At 39.3% G+C, this 22936-nt stretch overlaps 3 protein-coding genes across 3 annotated transcripts in view; 2 read left to right on the forward strand and 1 right to left on the reverse strand.

Annotated features, from left to right (window-relative positions):
* The window catches only part of LOC103510831 (protein XRP2-like), a 3423-nt gene extending 1689 nt beyond the window's left edge, over window positions 1-1734 (reverse strand). The window contains exons 1-2 of the mRNA XM_026824791.1: window positions 1641-1734; window positions 702-914 (exon numbers count right to left, since the gene is read on the reverse strand). Of these exons, the coding sequence (XP_026680592.1) occupies window positions 702-914; window positions 1641-1729 (302 nt within the window). The 5' untranslated portion in view covers window positions 1730-1734. The remainder of the gene's footprint in view (window positions 1-701; window positions 915-1640) is intronic.
* Window positions 1735-2123: 389 nt separating this feature from the next.
* On the forward strand, window positions 2124-4485 carry LOC103510821. Its single transcript, XM_008475520.3, has 3 exons — window positions 2124-3037; window positions 3586-3691; window positions 4319-4485. The coding sequence occupies exons 1-3, from the start codon at window positions 2144-2146 to the stop codon at window positions 4477-4479; spliced, it is 1161 nt and encodes a 386-aa protein (XP_008473742.1). The 5' UTR covers window positions 2124-2143; the 3' UTR covers window positions 4480-4485.
* A 5021-nt stretch (window positions 4486-9506) lies between these two features.
* LOC103510832 (putative nuclease HARBI1) lies at window positions 9507-22071 on the forward strand. The gene is made up of 5 exons (XM_026824792.1): window positions 9507-10399; window positions 10768-11051; window positions 11424-11796; window positions 12237-12345; window positions 21937-22071. Exons 1-5 carry the CDS (start codon window positions 10182-10184, stop codon window positions 22069-22071), a joined length of 1119 nt encoding a protein of 372 aa, XP_026680593.1. The 5' UTR covers window positions 9507-10181.
* Window positions 22072-22936: the final 865 nt, after the last annotated feature.

The following is a 22936-nucleotide window of genomic DNA, read 5'->3' on the forward strand; positions in this document are numbered from 1 at the left end:
ACACATAGTCCAAATTTGGCAGCTATACACAAGTAGGTACCTATGTATGCGAGTACCTATTCAATAGGTACCTACATACTACTTATCACGCTAAGACACCAATCACGCCTAAGACAGTGTTGCCAGATGTACGGCAATTACCGTATTTGTACGGTATTCGAGCTTTGGTACGATAATGTGTACGGTAATGAATTTTATACGATAAAATGTACGATAATTTGCTTTAAAAGTACGGTACTATGCAAAAATGTACGACTTTATAAAAGTGGCATACGGTAAAAAGACCTTGCTTAACTAAAAAAAAAGGTAAATGTATATGAATAGGTGGTAGTAGAGAATGACAATAAAGTAAAAAACAACAGGTAATGATAGGTAGTATTTTAACTACATCTGTCTGACTCCCCATAGTAGTTTGTTTCTACCTTAAGTTCAGTACCAGGCTAGCTTGCTTGGACAGTAGCTTGTCTGCCTTGTAAGCGCTAGGTCGCGAGTCCGACAGCCAGGGGCGGATTTTTATCATAAAATCCCACTCATCTCCCGACAATGGGTTCACCTTAATCCCACTTACCTCCCGACAATGGGATCACCTTAATCCCGCTTACCTTCCGACAATGGGCCTCTTAATCCCACTTACCTCCCGACAATGGGATCACCTTAATCCCACTTACCTCCCGACAATGGGTCCCCTTAATCTCACTTACCTGCCGACAATGGGCCCCGTTGCCAGTTTGCACTCCTTGCAGTCGTCAAAAGTGACCGAATTGACATGGTCCAGTAGATAAACTAGACAGTGGGTGCAGTTCCGGATGACAAACTGTTGTCCGTTTACTGAGCCAGGTAGTTTCCAGATGGTCTCATTCTCCTTGTCCTTCAGGACAAAGTCATCCAGGTTCAGGTTGGTCTTCCGGGTTTCCCTGGAATTGGTTTTTGATATAGAGAACGAAACCCCCTTAAAACTTTATTTCGTAGGAAAATTAGTTTAAATACTTTGTCTTGACTTGACTACCCTAGTCACCCTAGACCCTAGACATACTATCCCGTTTAGAAAACACTCCATTTCGTGGTAAAGAGGCCGGATGGCGCTTCGGACTCTTGATATACCTGGTTCCTATCCTACGAAGAAGTAGTGGTGTGGTTAACGCGTTAGATATCGGATCTGTAAGTTGGTGGATTGGATCCAAGCTCACCCATTCAAAATGTCTATTGAACTAACTAGGTTTTTCTTTATTGTAGCATTCTGTATTGGAGAGAATGGGGAACTTTGATTGATCCACTACAAAAATGATATGTAATACCGGGTATTACATATCATTACCCAAAATTTAGGTACTCAAATACCCTTAAATATTGACTTTAAATATTTATGAAGAAGCATGTGCATGACTTATGTAGTAATGTGCATGGTGACGCTTGACTTTAGACCACGCTACGCCACTGTAATACCCTCTCTTTTACTCTCTCCTTGGTCTCCGTTCTCTCTCTCTCTCTCTCTCCTTCCCTCCCTCTTTTCAACATTATAATGGGATCTTTGGTAAGTGTGTACCTACCTACCTACCTGCCCACTCTTAACTGTTCTATTGCACTAACGCTCTTTTTTACTTTCCTTTCCTATAGGAAGGAAAGTAATGAATTTTTCTTACCAGGAAAACGGAATGACTTCAGCCTGAGGAACTCCTGCATCAGCATCTTTTCCTTTCTTGCATTTAGAAAACGAAACACAAGATCCCATGATAGCTGACTCGATCAGTAAACACTGTTCTATTGCACTAACGCTCTTTTTTTCTTACCAGGAAAACGGAATGACTTCAGTCTGAGGAACTCCTGCATCAGCATCTTTTCCTTTCTTGCATTTAGAAAACGAAACACAAGATCCCATGATAGCTGACTCGATCAGTAAAAACCGAGTCCTTAGTGTTCGGAACTTTTAGTTTTAAGACTATTTAGTATGTAGGTAAGACACCTAAATAAGTGGTGGGCACTTATACTAGGTAACTAGGTACCTACTTATGTATTTATGCCTTACTAATTAAGGGTTCCGTACCTAAGTTCGGTTTTAACCGCACAGCACCGGATAATGTCAGTTTGTGAAAATTTGACGTGACATATTCAAAACTATACGAATAGCAGCTTCACTAGCAGATCTATGACAACATCCACGGCTGTCAATAGTCCATCTACTCTTAGCACGTCACGAAGGCGTAACAGACCCAGTCATAAGTATACTCTAGCAGGCTTTATCAGTCAACTTCAAGCTGAATGTTTAAAACGATCTCCTAACACTGACGGCAAAAACAGTAGTCAGCAAAGCACAGGAGTACAACAAAATGCAACAAAAGAGAGTACAAAGTTCAATGCTGATAGTGAAAAATCCACTCATGACAGTTTTCAACAAGATGTGAAAATACAAGATACAACAATAAGCGACACAGCAGAAGATAGTCCAAAAGGTGAAAAGAAGTACAACAGTAGCATAGAAAAAATCGAAAAGTCTCGCGAGAACAAAACCATTCTCAATAGAAACTTATCCCAAGTGAGCAGTTCTAACGCTCCTACACCTGATGAAATCGAGCTGTCTAATGCTGATCGTAAACTTAAAAGGAGCCACCAGAGGTTGCCTCGGGTCAATGGAAACACATATGCAGTGCTAGACAATCTACGACAGTTGAAACATAGTAATTTCCCCGACATGCCGCTTGTTTTTGAAAGGAACAATACCGGAAGGAGTGTCAAAGGAGCTTGTGATGGTGACTCTAACCAAGTTGTAAGAATACCTGTGGATCCAGATGAGACTGTTGATAACAAAGGAGTAAATTCTTATACAGAAGAGGAAGACTTGGAAGCTGAGAATGAATTAAATGGAACTTACAAATGTAAAGAAACTAGTAGTAAAGAAGCCAATGCTGTCCCTAATGAAGTGGTGAATGGGTTTAGTGACTTGAACCACATGCTGACCTGTGTTCAATCCATGAGCGCTGAAGACCTGGCCAAGTTCCCTGAAGTAAAACACCCCAGCGAGAATGATGTGATACTTTTCAAAGTAAGTTGTTTCCATGGTGGACTAGATCTAATATTTTCACTAATAAACTTCTTTTTTTTACTTTCTATTACTATTTTTTACATTTCCAGTTTTCACCCATTTCCCTATATAAATCCAAACACAAAGTTAAACAAAAGGGCATTGAACCCATGTCTCTTGCGTGCTAGACGGTGGAATGACCACTAGACTAGGGAGGTTAAAGGTATCTCTGATAGCTATATTCTGATAATGTTGCAGGTTCTCAAAATGGACGAATAATAAACTTCTTCTTTTTTTTACTTTCTATTACTATTTTTTACATTTCCAGTTTTCACCCATTTCCCTATATAAATCCAAACACAAAGTTAAAAAAATCTTTTTTTCTTTTTCCTTTTATTCTATTACTATTTTTTACATTTCCAGTTTTCACCCATTTCCCTATATAAATCCAAACACAAAGTTAAAAAGGGGCATTGAACCCATGTCTCCAGCGTGCAAGGCGGTGGAATGACCACTAGACTAGGGAGGTTAAAGGTATCTCTGATAGCTATATTCTGATAATGTTGCAGGTTCTCAAAATGGACGAATCTTACAACCCTGCTCTCTCGAACTATGTGTGTGGGGAAGTAAAATCTGTCTGCAAGGTGTCTTCACAGCTCTCACTCCTTATTTTACGTAAGTCAAAGAAAAGTCAAATAGAGCATAACTATTACATCTCTCTTTTATGTCCGCCTCTCACGCTCAGACCGTCTGACAGATCTGCAAGTGGCGACCATTATTCATGTCAACATACATCTTACGCGCTTATGCCTTGTAAGTTTTAGGCCGCGGGTTCGATTCCCGTCTATCCTATTTTTCTCCTTTCATTCTAAACAGATAAGGACCGTTCTCGAAACTGGCTTTCTATCCTGTCTTCCTGCTCTCTTCACTTCCGGGACGATAGACCTTACCAGTTACAGATCCCTCTATCAAATCTTCTTTACTTACATATTACATCTCTCTTTTATGTCCGCGTCTCACGCTCAGACCGTCTGAGCGCAAGTGGCGACCATTATTCATGTCAACATACATCTTACGCGCTTATGCCTTGTAAGTTTTAGGCCGCGGGTTCGATTCCCGTCTATCCTATTTTTCTCCTTTCATTCTAAACAGATGACCGTTCTCGAAACTGGTTTTCTATCCTGTCTTCCTGCTCTCTTCACTTCCGGGACGATAGACCTTACCAGTTACAGATCCCTCTATCAAATCTTCTTTACTTACAACCAGGCACTATATGACCATGTTTCTGTTTTTGTTCCTCAGTTGGTGCCGAAGAGTTGAAACCACCTCAGGGTAAATTCAGTTTGGACACTGAAGATGATAACTATGTAGGAGGATTTGATACCGAGGACACGCGGACTGAACAGTCCATCAATTGGAATGAGTTGTATGAAACAAGACTCATCCTGCACAGGACAGGGTAGACCAGTGGCCAGTGGCTAGTCCAGTTCCAAAAGTGGACATGAGAAAATGGACAGAAAACAGGGAAAACACGAAAAACTCATATCTTTTGAAACAAGCGGCCGATTTTAATCGGTTCCAGATATCCACAAATCTGTAGCCTCCTGTGACTTCTTCTTGTGTGACTGTGAGAGCGCGAAATTTGAAATTTTAGATTTTAGAAATAAAAAGTCGAAGAGAGATGTAAAAAGTAAAAAGAATTTTGTTTTAATTTTCACTACCATTTTTACTATATTTCTGCTTTCAGTTATTGTAATGATTCCATTTAGCTTATTCTGAACATTATTCATTAGACTGGAAACTTCTCTCCATCTTTAGAGTTGAGGATTTCAGCAAAATCTTGGTCTGTATGCCCCATATTCAAAGGTAAGTAACATAAGTAAAATCAGGTAGATGCTGACTACTGAAGGCAGCATCTATGTATTTTATGAAACACATGGTGTGATAACACCCCATGGGTCTGATTGGTTGCTTTTAGACAAGAAACTTCTCTCCATCTTTAGAGTTGAGGATTTCAGCAAAATCTTGGTCTGTATGCCCCATATTCAAAGGTAAGTAACATTAGTAAAATCAGGTAGATGGTCTGATTGGTTGCTCCCAAATTTCATCAGGCAGGGGGTTATAGAAAAACAAAGAATTTCATTAGGTAGTTAGGTTTTAAGTCTGGGTGAGGGACTTGAAGCAGGGAGGATACCAGCCTGAAAATTTCTATTGCTAAAGAAATAGCAACATTTCAGTGCAAAGGGCATCCACTTGTGAATGTTTTGTACAAAACCAAATTGGGAGGCAGATTAAAAACACCAACCTCATCTGAACGGAAAAGGCAAAGGAGCAGGAGGAGGAGCTTGTTCTAAAATTTTTCTCCTTTTAAAAATAAATTTTCCCCACATACTTTCCCAGGTAATTGAACATCATGTCCAAATCATTGGGATTTGTAATCACCGTCTCATGTGAAGATTTCTTCAAGGATGCCCGGAAGAGTGTTGCCCTTTTCTTTCATCAAGACAGAATGAAAACAGTGAACCTGGGTGAGGGACTTGAAGCAGGGAGGATACCAGCCTGAAAATTTCTATTGCTAAAGAAATAGCAACATTTCAGTGCAAAGGGCATCCGCCTGTGAATATTTTGTACCTACAAAACCAAATTGGGAGGCAGATTAAAAACACCAACCTCATCTGAACGCAAAAGGCAAAGGAGCAGGAGGAGGAGCTTGGTCTAAAATTTTTCTCCTTTTAAAAATTAATTTCCCCCACATACCTACTTTCCCAGGTAATTTAACATCATGTCCAAATCATTGGGATTTGTAATCACCGTCTCATGTGAAGATTTCTTCGAGGATGCCCGGAAGAGTGTTGCCCTTTTCTTTCACCAAGACAGAATAAAAACGGTGAATGATTTGAAACAAAGGCTACAGAGTTTGGTGCGAAAGGACTTCTATGTCTTGTGGAGCCCGCATGATGAAGACAACTATTATTATCTTCTGGATGATGAAGATCTTCACTTTGTTCAACCTAAAGACAAATTCAGGTAAATATAGCTTCGGTTAGGCACCTTTTTTTTAAAGCAATAAGTCCCCGCTGGAAACACTCTGTAAAACTTCAGAGGGGATGGTTAGGTACCTACTGTATTTATTTAGAAAAGAAATGTAGCCCCAGTGGCAGTGCCTATCAATAACTTTCTCTCTTTCAAATATGTACATACTTAGATGATGCTTGATTGAAGACTCGTTACCTTTGTGAAATAGATGAGAGAGAAAAAAAAAATCCTTTTTTTTATTTAGTAACTTCATGACATTCTGGACTGTGGACTCTGTTACCTCCAAGAAAAAGAACTCCTCGTCAACGTGATCTACTGTCATGTCACTAGAAAGAACAAAGTGGACACAATGGTACGTTTTAACGTCTATCAAACATAATGAGCAGGAATAGGTACGTACATGGCTATATATTAGATATAGGAAGGTATTTACCTAATTATTAGGGTATTTATTTACCATGGAGGTATGAATAATGGTACGTTTTAACGTCTATCAAACATAATGAGCAGGAACAGTTACGTACATACCTACATATTAGAGATAGGAAGGTAATTACTTTTATTTATTAGGGTACCTATTTATTTACCTACATACCTAAAAAAAAAAAAAAAAAAAAATAGGTAATGAAAAATGGCCGCTATCATCTGCTTCACAAACAGGATCATACCCAGGTATCCACAAATCTGTAACCTCCTTGACCACATGTTCCTCTTCTTGTGTGAGCGCGAAATTTTAAATTTTAGAAATAAAAAGTGGAAGAGAAAGAGAAGAGGGATGTAAAAAGAATTTTGTATTAATTTCTTGATTTCTGCTTTCAGCTTTCAGTTATTGTAATGATTACATTTAGCTTATTCTGAACATTATTCATTAGACAATCATAATATATCCAGATATCCACAAATCTGTAGCCTCCTGTGACTTCTTCTTGTGTGACTGTGAGAGCGCGAAATTTGAAATTTTAGAAATAAAAAATAAAAAGTCGAAGAGAGATGTAAAAAGTAAAAACAATTTTGTTTTAATTTTCACTACCATTTTTACTATATTTCTGCTTTCAGTTATTGTAATGATTGCATTTAGCTTATTCTGAACATTATTCATTAGACTGGAAACTTTTCTCCATCTTTAGAGTTGAGGATTTCAGCAAAAAACTTCTCTCTTGGTCTGTACGCCCCATTACTACTTCATGAATGATTCATTCTGTTTATTTAAGCACTTAATAGGTATGGGAAGTACAGGGTGCCATTATGTAGTCCTTGTTCCTAAAGGTGTGTCCAAACATGGTAGACCGGCCGTCGATCGACGAAGAAGAACTATGTTGTCGAGGCAGGGTGGACGGTTCAGTCGACATTGATCGACGGCCGGTCGACTACGTGTGGACATACCTTAAGACAGCGACAATCGTTCCAATAATCCAAATGGAGTGATAGCAAACCAACGACGCGAAGTGAATGTAGAAACCGTAAGCTATTTCCATTTTCCAATCACGCCGCGCCAGCGCCAGCGTAGTTGGCTTGGGAGGCTAGTGCGTCTACCTTGCATGGACTAGGTGGCGGTTTCCATTACCGCCCGGGGCGGATTTTATCTTAAATAGAATGATAAGGTTCGTTTTCGGAACGGCTGGCTTTCTTCTACTATTATCCTCTGACGTTGGACATGTAGTTGCGTGACGAGTAGCGCGTAGTCGGTTGCAAAACCAAACAATAAGATATCTATCATTTTCATTGGTTTGGTTTTGGAGCCGACTACGCGCTACTAAATGTCGCGCGTCTACACTTCCAATATGAGACGGGCTTCAAGCTGAGGTTTGATGACCCAAGAAATGTAATTTTACAATGAAGAATAAAAAAACTCAAGTAAAAAATGACCGAATAATAATGGAATTATTTAATTAAAGGTTTGGTTTTGGAGCCGACTACGCGCTACTAAATGTCGCGCGTCTACACTTCCAATATGAGACGGGCTTCAAGCTGAGGTTTGATGGCCCAAGAAATGTAATTTTACAATGAAGAATAAAAAAACTTAAGTAAAAATGACCGAATAATAATGGAATTATTTAATTAATAAACTGTGATTTTATTATTTACACTTTTATTACACGAAATTTATACATGATAGTAGGAACCTATTTTTTACATTTACAATTACAAGTGACATAAAAGAAATAAATCAACAATAATGTACCTCCGTCTAGTAATATTAACATGGCTTCTTCGCCTTTTTCCGAGTTCAGACGGGATCGGTATTTTTCATCAGCCTTTCAATCAGCCCTAGGGTGATCGCTTTTGGACTGTCATTTGGTTTTGGCTACAAAGAAATTATAAAGAAAAGCTTCCTCACCCATCAAGGCACTTCAACACTAGGACAGAAGGTCGCTCGCGCCACAATATTCAAGTGGTAATCTCCTTAGTGAACATTGCCTAACATCTTTTGGATGCTCTGACAGTCGAAAAAGACATGGCTGTTACGGACAGGTCCCCGAGGAGGGTGTGTTCCAGTGTCCACGGCTGATTATACAACCAATGATACCGAAAAAGAGATAAAAGAAGCTATCAAAAATGACAACAAAGCCCAAATTTTGATAGTGCAGTGTGTGGATGATAGTACATTTTGAGTTTTGTTGTGAAAATATTTTTCATTTCAAAAAATTACATTTGTGTCTTGTGAAAGTGAGTTGTAAATTTGAACTATCAATTTTTGATCATGTATTTCAACATGGATTTTGTAGACTTTTCTTCTGATGAAGAGGATTATGTCCAGCCAGCCAGACATCATTCTGAGAGAAGAGCAAGACAGAAGAGAGAGACCAAACCACATGTTTGATTTGTCTGATGAGCAATTTTTCATGAGGTTCAGACTCACAAAACAATCTGTGCTATTATTTACGGAGCAAATAGAAGAGAGCATAAAACCCAAGGCCAAGGCACTTGTGTAAGTTTGTTTGTATTGTTAATAAATGAAGGTACATATCTATGTAATAAAATTGTAGTTTTGTTATTTCTAGATATTTTCCTGTAGATTACATGAAGATCTGTTTTAGTTATGGGAAAGCTGGTGTTTTATTCACTTACGGAGCAAATAGAAGAGAGCATAAAACCCAAGGCACTTGTGTAAGTTTGTTTGTATTGTTAATAAATGAAGGTACATATCTATATAATAAAATTGTAGATTTGTTATTTCTAGATATTTTCCTGTAGATTACATGAAGATCTGTTTTGGTTATGGGAAAGCTGGTGTTTTATTGATAGCCTCTAATAAATGAAGGTACATATCTATGTAATAAAATTGTAGTTTTGTTATTTCTAGATATTTTCCTGTAGATTACATGAAGATCTGTTTTACTTATGGGAAAGCTGGTGTTTTATTGATAGCCTCTCGCAATTTCTGATGGCCATAATGTGTCTACTTTCTAGTCTCTAGACTGTGTGATCTTTCTTTTCTCTACCTATGATTTAATTAATAAACTGTGATTTTATTATTTACATATTTACACTTTTATTACATGAAATTTATACATGATAGTAGGAACCTATTTTTTTACATTTACAATTACAAGTGACATAAAAGAAATAAATCAACAATAATGTACCTCCGTCTAGTTACTAGTGATATTAACATGGCTTCTTCGCCTTTTTCCGAGTTCAGACAGGAGCGGTATTTTTCGTCAGCCTTTCAATCAGCCCTAGGGTGATCGCTTTTGGACTGTCATTTGGTTTTGGCTACAAAGAAATTAAAAAAGAAAAGCTTCCTCACCCATCAAGGCACTTTAACACTAGGGACAGAAGGTCGTTCGCGCCACAATATTCAAGTGGTAATCTCCTTAGTGAACATTGCCAAACATCTTATGGACGCTCTGACAGTCGAAAAAGTCATGGTTGTTACGGACAGGTCCCCGAGGAGGGTGTGTTCCAGTGTCCACGGCTGATTATGTGATTATATACGTACAACCAATGGTACCGAAAAAGAGATAAAAGAAGCTATCAAAAATGACAACAAAGCCCAAAATTTGATAGTGCAGTGTGTGGATGATAGTACATTTTGAGTTTTGTTGTGAAAATATTTTTCATTTCAAAAAATTACATTTGTGTCTTGTGAAAGTCAGTTGTAAATTTGAACTATCAATTTTTGATCATGTATTTCAACATGGATTTTGTAGACTTTTCTTCTGATGAAGAGGATTATGTCCAGCCAGACATCATTCTGAGAGAAGAGCAAGATAGAAGAGAGAGACCAAACCACATGTTTGATTTGTCTGATGAACAATTTTTCATGAGGTTCAGACTCACAAAACAATCTGTGCTATTACTTACGGAGCAAATAGAAGAGAGCATAAAACCCAAGGCACTTGTGTAAGTTTGTTTGTATTGTTAATAAATGAAGGTACATATCTATATAATAAAATTGTAGATTTGTTATTTCTAGATATTTTCCTGTAGATTACATGAAGATCTGTTTTGGTTATGGGAAAGCTGGTGTTTTATTGATAGCCTCTTGCAATTTCTGATGGCCATAATGTGTCTACTTTCTAGTCTCTAGACTGTGTGATCTTTCTTTTCTCTACCTATGTCAATGAACCGGGCTGCTGTGGCATCATATAGAGTAATGCATGGTCCCAGTAGGGGTGCCAAAAGATTCAAGGTGAGCTAGAGAAATCACCAGTCAATATTTACAAGTAAATTACTCAAAGATCTACATTAACTTTTTTTTATCATTTCAGGAATGATGCACTCACTGCAGTTGAAAAAGTGTTGCTTACACTGAGATTTTTTGCCACGGGGAATTTCTTAATAACCTGTGGTGATTTCTCAGGCATCCACAAGAGCACTGCATGCAAAACTGTTGCAACTGTTGCCAAAGCAATAGCTGAGTTGAGACCTCAATACATCAGAATGCCTGATGGAGAGGAAGCATTGTCAGTAAAAAACAAATTTTATGACATTGGAAAGTTTCCTCGAGTTGTTGGTGTGATAGATTGTACACATGTGCGCATTCAATCTCCTGGTAAGTCAAATTCCTATTTATTTTAAAAGTTACCTATATCAAAAGCTTATAATATTCCATTTAATTGTGTTCACTTCTCAAATTCAGTAAATTATCCAAGGGTTTTGAGCCTAGATTTTCAAGATTCCTAAATTACTGCGTTCATCTGCCACATCACTGAGGTCTATACAGCTTAAAATATCCCAAGTGCAGTGATTATATTAAAGCCAGTTCGCATTCAAATGTTACAAATTCAAATTTTGTAGTTTGCGTTTGCAATCTATTTGACATAAATATTTATTTCATACTTTTTTCTGTAGTATTGTATAATGAGAAGATCACCAAAAAGAATAAAGATTTGAAATTATTGTTATTGTTTCTTTTCATTTTCAGGTGGAGATGAACCAGAAGTTTATAGAAATAGAAAAATGTATTTTTCTATCAATGTCCAAGTGGTTGGGGGCCCTGATCTCCAAATTTATGACATAGTAACTCGCTGGGGAGGGTCAACTCACGACCAAACTATTTTTAATGCATCACGCATCTGCCACAGGTTTGAGAATGGCGAATTTGATGGAGGTTTCCTCCTTGGAGACAGTGGGTATGAGTGTAGAGCATACATGATGGTACCAGTGAATGCTCGTACTCATGCAGAAGGTCTCTACAACGAAAGTCTCATTAGGACGAGAAATACAGTGGAACGTTTGTTTGGTGTCCTAAAGCGTAGGTTTCCAATATTAGCTTCCGGCATTAGGATAACTCTTCGGTCAAAAAAAAAAAAAAAAAAAAGAAATGTAAAATTAAAAAGCATAGTCCGAGATTTAAAAGATAAATTTAATGTTAGTGAAGAATCCTGGTCCATGTTGGAAGGAATTTCTTCGACAGCTCAGTTTTTAGTGAGCCGCCAAATTAAAAAAGCTCAAGGGAAAAGATTGAAGAAGAAATATGAAGTTTGGGGGCACGGTTAGCCCAGTGGTAATTCTCTTGCTTGCCATGCAGAAGGTCCGGATTCGAATCCCACTATCGACAAAAATTTGCAGGAACATCCAGACCAGACACGCCAGCAGGAACATCCAGACAAGACATTTTTTTTCCTCCCGAAATTTTAAAGTTTACTTTTGTAGATTCTTAAAGTCCTGCCCAGTTGGGGGGTGTGGCAATTTGCCAAACGTCGGCAAGAAAAGGCGATCTGCCTTCTCTGTAGAGAGAACAAAACCATCATATCCTGCTATGGTGGATCTACGTCAGCAATGTCCCGCCATCTCCAAACGATCCACAAGGAGACAAAAGAAATGAGCAGATCAAGCAGCAGGAGGTAAGTTCCAAGATCAAAACTTCTCCGGCTTAGCTAAGAAAAAAATTCGCGAATCAAATGGAATGATTTTTTTTCCTTCTCCTTCTTCTTGTGACTCACTACCAAGATTAGTGTAGATCCAGCAAGCTGAGACTTAAGCCGGACGAGTGACTGAAGTGCTACCTGGGTCGGACGGTGTGGTTCGAGTCGCAAAGGTGCGCACTCAGAACGGTGAGCTGACTCAGCCCGCGGCCAAACTGGCTGTTCTTCCCTTGGGAGACTCCCATGATCACAGTTGTAATATAATATTACAGACCTCCTTCCGCACCAAGTGCGATCTCAGTTGTAAATAATGCTTACTTACCAATCTAATTCTTACCTAACACATCCAGTGCGATTTCACTTGTACATAGTAATTAATGCATTTAGTGCTCCCAATCAATCATGTTAGGGCGACCATAACGCGGGCTTCCGATCCTACGTTCTAAAAATTCACCCGATATAATGAATGCCCAATATTTGTGCTCCGATTGTCTTAGGATATGACTGGATTGTCAGAAACCGTGTAATCCTACAGATATATGGATTATCGAAACAATTGACACTTGGTACCAAAGAAAGGGAAAACATTCCCTTAGCAAACCCCAGCAATATAAATACAGCGGATGACTTAGCGTCCGCCAACGAAAAAGTAGTCAGTGTGTCACAACACTGGCAAGGATCAATTTAGTCATGATCGGACACAGAAAGTTCTTTTGAAATTTCATTTTCACTTTTTTTTCTCTTCTCCTTCTTAAAAAAAAAGCATAATTATTCCAATGAAAAATATGCGGACATGCATTTAGCATATGGTGTATCAAACGAAAATGCTGTGCTGGCACAACGACTTTATAGGGTACGATACCCAAACGGAAACATCCCTGCTCGAACAACATTCCAAAGTATTAATCAGAGGTAAGTTTGATAGATTTTCAACCCTTAGTGCTACCCTATGTTATACCGAAAATTTTGCCTCTCTACATGGGGCAAAAATCGTCAGGTAAGCAAAGGCTGTTAAAATTTTTGTACCAAGATGCCACAAAGTGAAAATACCGTCCTCAAGGTCCTGCATGAGCACGATATGCATGCTTTCCATTTAACAGGAACAGAACGGGAAGGTACATTTGTACCAGGTCACAATATGAATCCCTTCCCCTGGTTTCACCAAGGAATAATAGCCGGACTAGCCCTTCGAGAGATGGAAATGTGAAAGCTGGATTTAGAAGATAGGAGGTTGGACCTACAAACTTCGAATGTGAGATGAAAGTCAGAAGAAAACATCATACACGAGTTGTATGGTGTATTTCAACACAAGTGCTCACGTCTTATCATATTATTTTTCACTTTCAAAATCAATTTTCCAACGAGACGAATAGTCGGCTATCAGCCGAGACAACTGACGCTTATTAGAGTAGACCTTTAGTCTCAATGTAAATAATCGTCAGAGCTCAAGTCTATGGTAAAAAAAAAAGAAAACATTGTAAACTGCATCCTCCACCTGAAATGCCAAAGGGTGTGTCAAACTCAGATGGTAAACAGTGGCAAAGCAGGGGCTGAGATTTAAAGAGTTGTGCACAGAGCACTCAGCAATCATGGGATTGCTTTCTGAAAATGGCTCCAAAAAAGTTCAAAAAGCTTCACCATAGCTTTCATAATGCAACTTTAAAACCCCCTTTTTTGGCTAGATTGTGTGTGGTCTAGCTGATCAAGTCTGTGTCTCTGTGTGTATAACATTTTCTTGGTCAAAATCATTTTCTTCAGTGCAGTAAACCCCTTTTTTTCTGTAACCTGAAACCCCCCTGTGTTCTCATAACATAACTTTTCAACCCCACCTGTTGCTCTAAAGTCATTTTGTGCTGAACTCAACTCAACCAATCAACCCCATTATTTTAACTAAAATAATACTTGTATCAACCTATCAACCTCAAACATGTAAATTTCACATTTACAAACCAAAACTTTCATTGCTCAATTGACCGCTCTCCCAGAAGAGTGCCCTCATTCCTATTTCAATGTACCTTTGAAATGGTACTGTAAGTTATCAAACTACCAACCACTTTATTCTAACAAACCAGGTTACTCCTCTTTGCAAGACTACCCAACGGTCTTCCTACATAGACACTCACCAAGTGCCTATATCATCCAGAAACTCATTCCGAGTACTCACTCCAAGGCATTGCAATGCCCCAGACTCAAGACATTGCTAATGTCTCCCTCCAATGACATTGCTAATGTCCTCTCTAATGACATTGCTAATGTCTCCCTCCAATGACATTGCTAATGTCCTCTCTAATGACATTGCTAATGTCTCCCTCCAATGACATTGCTAATGTCCTCTCTAATGACATTGCTAATGTCTCCCTCCAATGACATTGCTAATGTCCTCTCTAATGACATTGCTAATGTCTCCCTCCAATGACATTGCTAATGTCCTCTCTAATGACATTGCTAATGTCTCCCTCCAATGACATTGCTAATGTCCTCTCTAATGACATTGCTAATGTCTCCCTCCAATGACATTGCTAATGTCCTCTCTAATGACATTGCTAATGTCTCCCTCCAATGACATTGCTAATGTCCTCTCTAATGACATTGCTAATGTCTCCCTCCAATGACATTGCTAATGTCCTCTCTAATGACATTGCTAATGTCTCCCTCCAATGACATTGCTAATGTCCTCTCTAATGACATTGCTAATGTCTCCCTCCAATGACATTGCTAATGTCCTCTCTAATGACATTGCTAATGTCTCCCTCCAATGACATTGCTAATGTCCTCTCTAATGACATTGCTAATGTCTCCCTCCAATGACATTGCTAATGTCCTCTCTAATGACATTGCTAATGTCTCCCTCCAATGACATTGCTAATGTCCTCTCTAATGACATTGCTAATGTCTCCCTCCAATGACATTGCTAATGTCCTCTCTAATGACATTGCTAATGTCTCCCTCCAATGACATTGCTAATGTCCTCTCTAATGACATTGCTAATGTCTCCCTCCAATGACATTGCTAATGTCCTCTCTAATGACATTGCTAATGTCTCCCTCCAATGACATTGCTAATGTCCTCTCTAATGACATTGCTAATGTCTCCCTCCAATGACATTGCTAATGTCCTCTCTAATGACATTGCTAATGTCTCCCTCCAATGACATTGCTAATGTCCTCTCTAATGACATTGCTAATGTCTCCCTCCAATGACATTGCTAATGTCCTCTCTAATGACATTGCTAATGTCTCCCTCCAATGACATTGCTAATGTCCTCTCTAATGACATTGCTAATGTCTCCCTCCAATGACATTGCTAATGTCCTCTCTAATGACATTGCTAATGTCTCCCTCCAATGACATTGCTAATGTCCTCTCTAATGACATTGCTAATGTCTCCCTCCAATGACATTGCTAATGTCCTCTCTAATGACATTGCTAATGTCTCCCTCCAATGACATTGCTAATGTCCTCTCTAATGACATTGCTAATGTCTCCCTCCAATGACATTGCTAATGTCCTCTCTAATGACATTGCTAATGTCTCCCTCCAATGACATTGCTAATGTCCTCTCTAATGACATTGCTAATGTCTCCCTCCAATGACATTGCTAATGTCCTCTCTAATGACATTGCTAATGTCTCCCTCCAATGACATTGCTAATGTCCTCTCTAATGACATTGCTAATGTCTCCCTCCAATGACATTGCTAATGTCCTCTCTAATGACATTGCTAATGTCTCCCTCCAATGACATTGCTAATGTCCTCTCTAATGACATTGCTAATGTCTCCCTCCAATGACATTGCTAATGTCCTCTCTAATGACATTGCTAATGTCTCCCTCCAATGACATTGCTAATGTCCTCTCTAATGACATTGCTAATGTCTCCCTCCAATGACATTGCTAATGTCCTCTCTAATGACATTGCTAATGTCTCCCTCCAATGACATTGCTAATGTCCTCTCTAATGACATTGCTAATGTCTCCCTCCAATGACATTGCTAATGTCCTCTCTAATGACATTGCTAATGTCTCCCTCCAATGACATTGCTAATGTCCTCTCTAATGACATTGCTAATGTCTCCCTCCAATGACATTGCTAATGTCCTCTCTAATGACATTGCTAATGTCTCCCTCCAATGACATTGCTAATGTCCTCTCTAATGACATTGCTAATGTCTCCCTCCAATGACATTGCTAATGTCCTCTCTAATGACATTGCTAATGTCTCCCTCCAATGACATTGCTAATGTCCTCTCTAATGACATTGCTAATGTCTCCCTCCAATGACATTGCTAATGTCCTCTCTAATGACATTGCTAATGTCTCCCTCCAATGACATTGCTAATGTCCTCTCTAATGACATTGCTAATGTCTCCCTCCAATGACATTGCTAATGTCCTCTCTAATGACATTGCTAATGTCTCCCTCCAATGACATTGCTAATGTCCTCTCTAATGACATTGCTAATGTCTCCCTCCAATGACATTGCTAATGTCCTCTCTAATGACATTGCTAATGTCTCCCTCCAATGACATTGCTAATGTCCTCTCTAATGACATTGCTAATGTCTCCCTCCAATGACATTGCTAATGTCCTCTCTAATGACATTGCTAATGTCTCCCTCCAATGACATTGCTAATGTCCTCTCTAATGACATTGCTAATGTCTCCCTCCAATGACATTGCTAATGTCCTCTCTAATGACATTGCTAATGTCTCCCTCCAATGACATTGCTAATGTCCTCTCTAATGACATTGCTAATGTCTCCCTCCAATGACATTGCTAATGTCCTCTCTAATGACATTGCTAATGTCTCCCTCCAATGACATTGCTAATGTCCTCTCTAATGACATTGCTAATGTCTCCCTCCAATGACATTGCTAATGTCCTCTCTAATGACATTGCTAATGTCTCCCTCCAATGACATTGCTAATGTCCTCTCTAATGACATTGCTAATGTCTCCCTCCAATGACATTGCTAATGTCCTCTCTAATGACATTGCTAATGTCTCCCTCCAATGACATTGCTAATGTCCTCTCTAATGACATTGCTAATGTCTCCCTCCAATGACATTGCTAATGTCCTCTCTAATGACATTGCTAATGTCTCCCTCCAATGACATTGCTAATGTCCTCTCTAATGACATTGCTAATGTCTCCCTCCAATGACATTGCTAATGTCCTCTCTAATGACATTGCTAATGTCTCCCTCCAATGACATTGCTAATGTCCTCTCTAATGACATTGCTAATGTCTCCCTCCAATGACATTGCTAATGTCCTCTCTAATGACATTGCTAATGTCTCCCTCCAATGACATTGCTAATGTCCTCTCTAATGACATTGCTAATGTCTCCCTCCAATGACATTGCTAATGTCCTCTCTAATGACATTGCTAATGTCTCCCTCCAATGACATTGCTAATGTCCTCTCTAATGACATTGCTAATGTCTCCCTCCAATGACATTGCTAATGTCCTCTCTAATGACATTGCTAATGTCTCCCTCCAATGACATTGCTAATGTCCTCTCTAATGACATTGCTAATGTCTCCCTCCAATGACATTGCTAATGTCCTCTCTAATGACATTGCTAATGTCTCCCTCCAATGACATTGCTAATGTCCTCTCTAATGACATTGCTAATGTCTCCCTCCAATGACATTGCTAATGTCCTCTCTAATGACATTGCTAATGTCTCCCTCCAATGACATTGCTAATGTCCTCTCTAATGACATTGCTAATGTCTCCCTCCAATGACATTGCTAATGTCCTCTCTAATGACATTGCTAATGTCTCCCTCCAATGACATTGCTAATGTCCTCTCTAATGACATTGCTAATGTCTCCCTCCAATGACATTGCTAATGTCCTCTCTAATGACATTGCTAATGTCTCCCTCCAATGACATTGCTAATGTCCTCTCTAATGACATTGCTAATGTCTCCCTCCAATGACATTGCTAATGTCCTCTCTAATGACATTGCTAATGTCTCCCTCCAATGACATTGCTAATGTCCTCTCTAATGACATTGCTAATGTCTCCCTCCAATGACATTGCTAATGTCCTCTCTAATGACATTGCTAATGTCTCCCTCCAATGACATTGCTAATGTCCTCTCTAATGACATTGCTAATGTCTCCCTCCAATGACATTGCTAATGTCCTCTCTAATGACATTGCTAATGTCTCCCTCCAATGACATTGCTAATGTCCTCTCTAATGACATTGCTAATGTCTCCCTCCAATGACATTGCTAATGTCCTCTCTAATGACATTGCTAATGTCTCCCTCCAATGACATTGCTAATGTCCTCTCTAATGACATTGCTAATGTCTCCCTCCAATGACATTGCTAATGTCCTCTCTAATGACATTGCTAATGTCTCCCTCCAATGACATTGCTAATGTCCTCTCTAATGACATTGCTAATGTCTCCCTCCAATGACATTGCTAATGTCCTCTCTAATGACATTGCTAATGTCTCCCTCCAATGACATTGCTAATGTCCTCTCTAATGACATTGCTAATGTCTCCCTCCAATGACATTGCTAATGTCCTCTCTAATGACATTGCTAATGTCTCCCTCCAATGACATTGCTAATGTCCTCTCTAATGACATTGCTAATGTCTCCCTCCAATGACATTGCTAATGTCCTCTCTAATGACATTGCTAATGTCTCCCTCCAATGACATTGCTAATGTCCTCTCTAATGACATTGCTAATGTCTCCCTCCAATGACATTGCTAATGTCCTCTCTAATGACATTGCTAATGTCTCCCTCCAATGACATTGCTAATGTCCTCTCTAATGACATTGCTAATGTCTCCCTCCAATGACATTGCTAATGTCCTCTCTAATGACATTGCTAATGTCTCCCTCCAATGACATTGCTAATGTCCTCTCTAATGACATTGCTAATGTCTCCCTCCAATGACATTGCTAATGTCCTCTCTAATGACATTGCTAATGTCTCCCTCCAATGACATTGCTAATGTCCTCTCTAATGACATTGCTAATGTCTCCCTCCAATGACATTGCTAATGTCCTCTCTAATGACATTGCTAATGTCTCCCTCCAATGACATTGCTAATGTCCTCTCTAATGACATTGCTAATGTCTCCCTCCAATGACATTGCTAATGTCCTCTCTAATGACATTGCTAATGTCTCCCTCCAATGACATTGCTAATGTCCTCTCTAATGACATTGCTAATGTCTCCCTCCAATGACATTGCTAATGTCCTCTCTAATGACATTGCTAATGTCTCCCTCCAATGACATTGCTAATGTCCTCTCTAATGACATTGCTAATGTCTCCCTCCAATGACATTGCTAATGTCCTCTCTAATGACATTGCTAATGTCTCCCTCCAATGACATTGCTAATGTCCTCTCTAATGACATTGCTAATGTCTCCCTCCAATGACATTGCTAATGTCCTCTCTAATGACATTGCTAATGTCTCCCTCCAATGACATTGCTAATGTCCTCTCTAATGACATTGCTAATGTCTCCCTCCAATGACATTGCTAATGTCCTCTCTAATGACATTGCTAATGTCTCCCTCCAATGACATTGCTAATGTCCTCTCTAATGACATTGCTAATGTCTCCCTCCAATGACATTGCTAATGTCCTCTCTAATGACATTGCTAATGTCTCCCTCCAATGACATTGCTAATGTCCTCTCTAATGACATTGCTAATGTCTCCCTCCAATGACATTGCTAATGTCCTCTCTAATGACATTGCTAATGTCTCCCTCCAATGACATTGCTAATGTCCTCTCTAATGACATTGCTAATGTCTCCCTCCAATGACATTGCTAATGTCCTCTCTAATGACATTGCTAATGTCTCCCTCCAATGACATTGCTAATGTCCTCTCTAATGACATTGCTAATGTCTCCCTCCAATGACATTGCTAATGTCCTCTCTAATGACATTGCTAATGTCTCCCTCCAATGACATTGCTAATGTCCTCTCTAATGACATTGCTAATGTCTCCCTCCAATGACATTGCTAATGTCCTCTCTAATGACATTGCTAATGTCTCCCTCCAATGACATTGCTAATGTCCTCTCTAATGACATTGCTAATGTCTCCCTCCAATGACATTGCTAATGTCCTCTCTAATGACATTGCTAATGTCTCCCTCCAATGACATTGCTAATGTCCTCTCTAATGACATTGCTAATGTCTCCCTCCAATGACATTGCTAATGTCCTCTCTAATGACATTGCTAATGTCTCCCTCCAATGACATTGCTAATGTCCTCTCTAATGACATTGCTAATGTCTCCCTCCAATGACATTGCTAATGTCCTCTCTAATGACATTGCTAATGTCTCCCTCCAATGACATTGCTAATGTCCTCTCTAATGACATTGCTAATGTCTCCCTCCAATGACATTGCTAATGTCCTCTCTAATGACATTGCTAATGTCTCCCTCCAATGACATTGCTAATGTCCTCTCTAATGACATTGCTAATGTCTCCCTCCAATGACATTGCTAATGTCCTCTCTAATGACATTGCTAATGTCTCCCTCCAATGACATTGCTAATGTCCTCTCTAATGACATTGCTAATGTCTCCCTCCAATGACATTGCTAATGTCCTCTCTAATGACATTGCTAATGTCTCCCTCCAATGACATTGCTAATGTCCTCTCTAATGACATTGCTAATGTCTCCCTCCAATGACATTGCTAATGTCCTCTCTAATGACATTGCTAATGTCTCCCTCCAATGACATTGCTAATGTCCTCTCTAATGACATTGCTAATGTCTCCCTCCAATGACATTTTTTTAATTAGAAATAAAATAAAAGAGATTAAATTCTGACTTTTATGCGTTCTAAATTCTAATTAAGTGTTGAGGAACTTTATAGTAAAGAACAAATTTTATGACATTGGAAAGTTTGCTCGAGTTGTTGGTGTGATAGATTGTGCACATGTGCGCATTCAATCGCCTGGTAAGTCAAATTCCTATTTATTTTAAAAGTTACCTATATCAAAAGCTTATAATATTCCATTAAATTGTGTTCACTTCTCTAATTCAGTAAATTATCTAAGGGTTTTGAGCCTAAAACTTCAAGACTCCTAAATTACTGCCTTCACCTGCCCCATCACTGAGGTCTATACAGCTTAAAATATCCCAAGTGCAATGATTATATCGAAGCCAGTTTGTATTCAAATGTTACAAATTCAAATTTTATAGTTTGCATTTGCAATCTAAACTATTTTTAATGTGTCACGCATCTGCCACAGGTTCGAGAATGGAGAATTTGATGAAGGTTTCCTCCTTGGAGATGGGAGAAAAATAAAACAGTTGCTAGAAGGAATGAAAGCATTAGGCGACTGAAGCAAAGGTCTCTTCGGTCCAAAAAAAAAAAAAAAAAAAAAAAAAAAAAAAATAATGGACGTCTACAACATACTCGACAAACGACTGCCGAAAAAAAATACACTCTACGTTGTCGGGAAACCGAGTGCAGGTAAAAATTGGTTTTTCGACGCATTCATACATTTCTTCTTAAACTACGGTCAAATAGGCAACTTCAACAAAAACTGTTCGTTCCCGCTACAGGAAGCGGTAAACAAACGCGTGCTCCTGTGGAATGAGCCCAACGCAGAACCGGCAGCAATGGACACGCTCAAAATGATACTCGGTGGGGACAATTGCAACGTCAAAGTCAAATCAAGACTTCTCCGGCTTCGTTAAAAAGAAAATAATTCAGGAATCAAATGGAATGAATTTTCTTCTTCTTGTGACTCACTACCGAGATTAGTGTAGATCCAGCAAGCTGAGACTTAAGCCGAACGAGTGACTGAAGTGCTACCTGGGTGGGACGGTGTGGTTCGAGTCGCAAAGGTGCGCACTCAGAACGGTGAGCTGACTCAGCCCGCGGCCAAACTGGCTGTTCTTCCCTTGGGAGACTCCCATGATCACAGTTGTAATATAATATTACAGACCTCCTTCCGCACCAAGTGCGATCTCAGTTGTAAATAATGCTTACTTACCAATCTAATTCTTACCTAACACATCCAGTGCGATTTCACTTGTACATAGTAATTAATGCATTTAGTGCTCCCAATCAATCATGTTAGGGCGACCATAACGCGGGATCTAGCAAGCTGAGACTTAAGCCGGACGAGTGACGTGACTGAAGTGCTACCTGGGTCGGACGGTGTGGTTCGAGTCGCAAAGGTGCGCACTCAGAACGGTGAGCTGACTCGGCCCGCGGCCAAACTGGCTGTTTTTCCCTTACAGTTGAAACATAGTAATTTTTGTAATAGAATTACAGACCTCCGTCCGCACCAAGTGCGATCTCAGTTGTAAATAATGCTTACTTACTTACCAATCTAATTCTTAGCTAACACATCCAGTGCGATTTCACTTGTACATAGTAATTAATGCATTTAGTGCTCCCAATCAATCATGTTAGGGCGACCATAACGCGGGCTTCCGATCCTACGTTCTAAATATTCACCCGATATAATGCCCAATGTTTGTGCTCCGATTGTCTTAGGATATGACTGGATTGTCAGAAACCGTGTAATCCTACAGATATATGGATTATCGAAAC

This window comes from Diaphorina citri, unplaced genomic scaffold (assembly GCF_000475195.1).
Source record: "Diaphorina citri unplaced genomic scaffold, Diaci psyllid genome assembly version 1.1 scaffold648, whole genome shotgun sequence".
NCBI lineage: Eukaryota > Metazoa > Arthropoda > Insecta > Hemiptera > Psyllidae > Diaphorina > Diaphorina citri.

Coding starts and splice junctions, on each gene's coding strand:
- LOC103510821 (XM_008475520.3), top strand. CDS start 2,144: ATGACAACATCCACGGCTGTCAATAGTCCATCTACTCTTAGCACGTCA. Junction 3,038..3,585: donor ATGATGTGATACTTTTCAAA/GTAAGTTGTTTC, acceptor ATAATGTTGCAG/GTTCTCAAAATGGACGAATC. Junction 3,692..4,318: donor GCTCTCACTCCTTATTTTAC/GTAAGTCAAAGA, acceptor TTTGTTCCTCAG/TTGGTGCCGAAGAGTTGAAA.
- LOC103510832 (XM_026824792.1), top strand. CDS start 10,182: ATGTATTTCAACATGGATTTTGTAGACTTTTCTTCTGATGAAGAGGAT. Junction 10,400..10,767: donor ATAAAACCCAAGGCACTTGT/GTAAGTTTGTTT, acceptor TTATCATTTCAG/GAATGATGCACTCACTGCAG. Junction 11,797..12,236: donor GGCATTAGGATAACTCTTCG/GTCAAAAAAAAA, acceptor TTCTCTGTAGAG/AGAACAAAACCATCATATCC.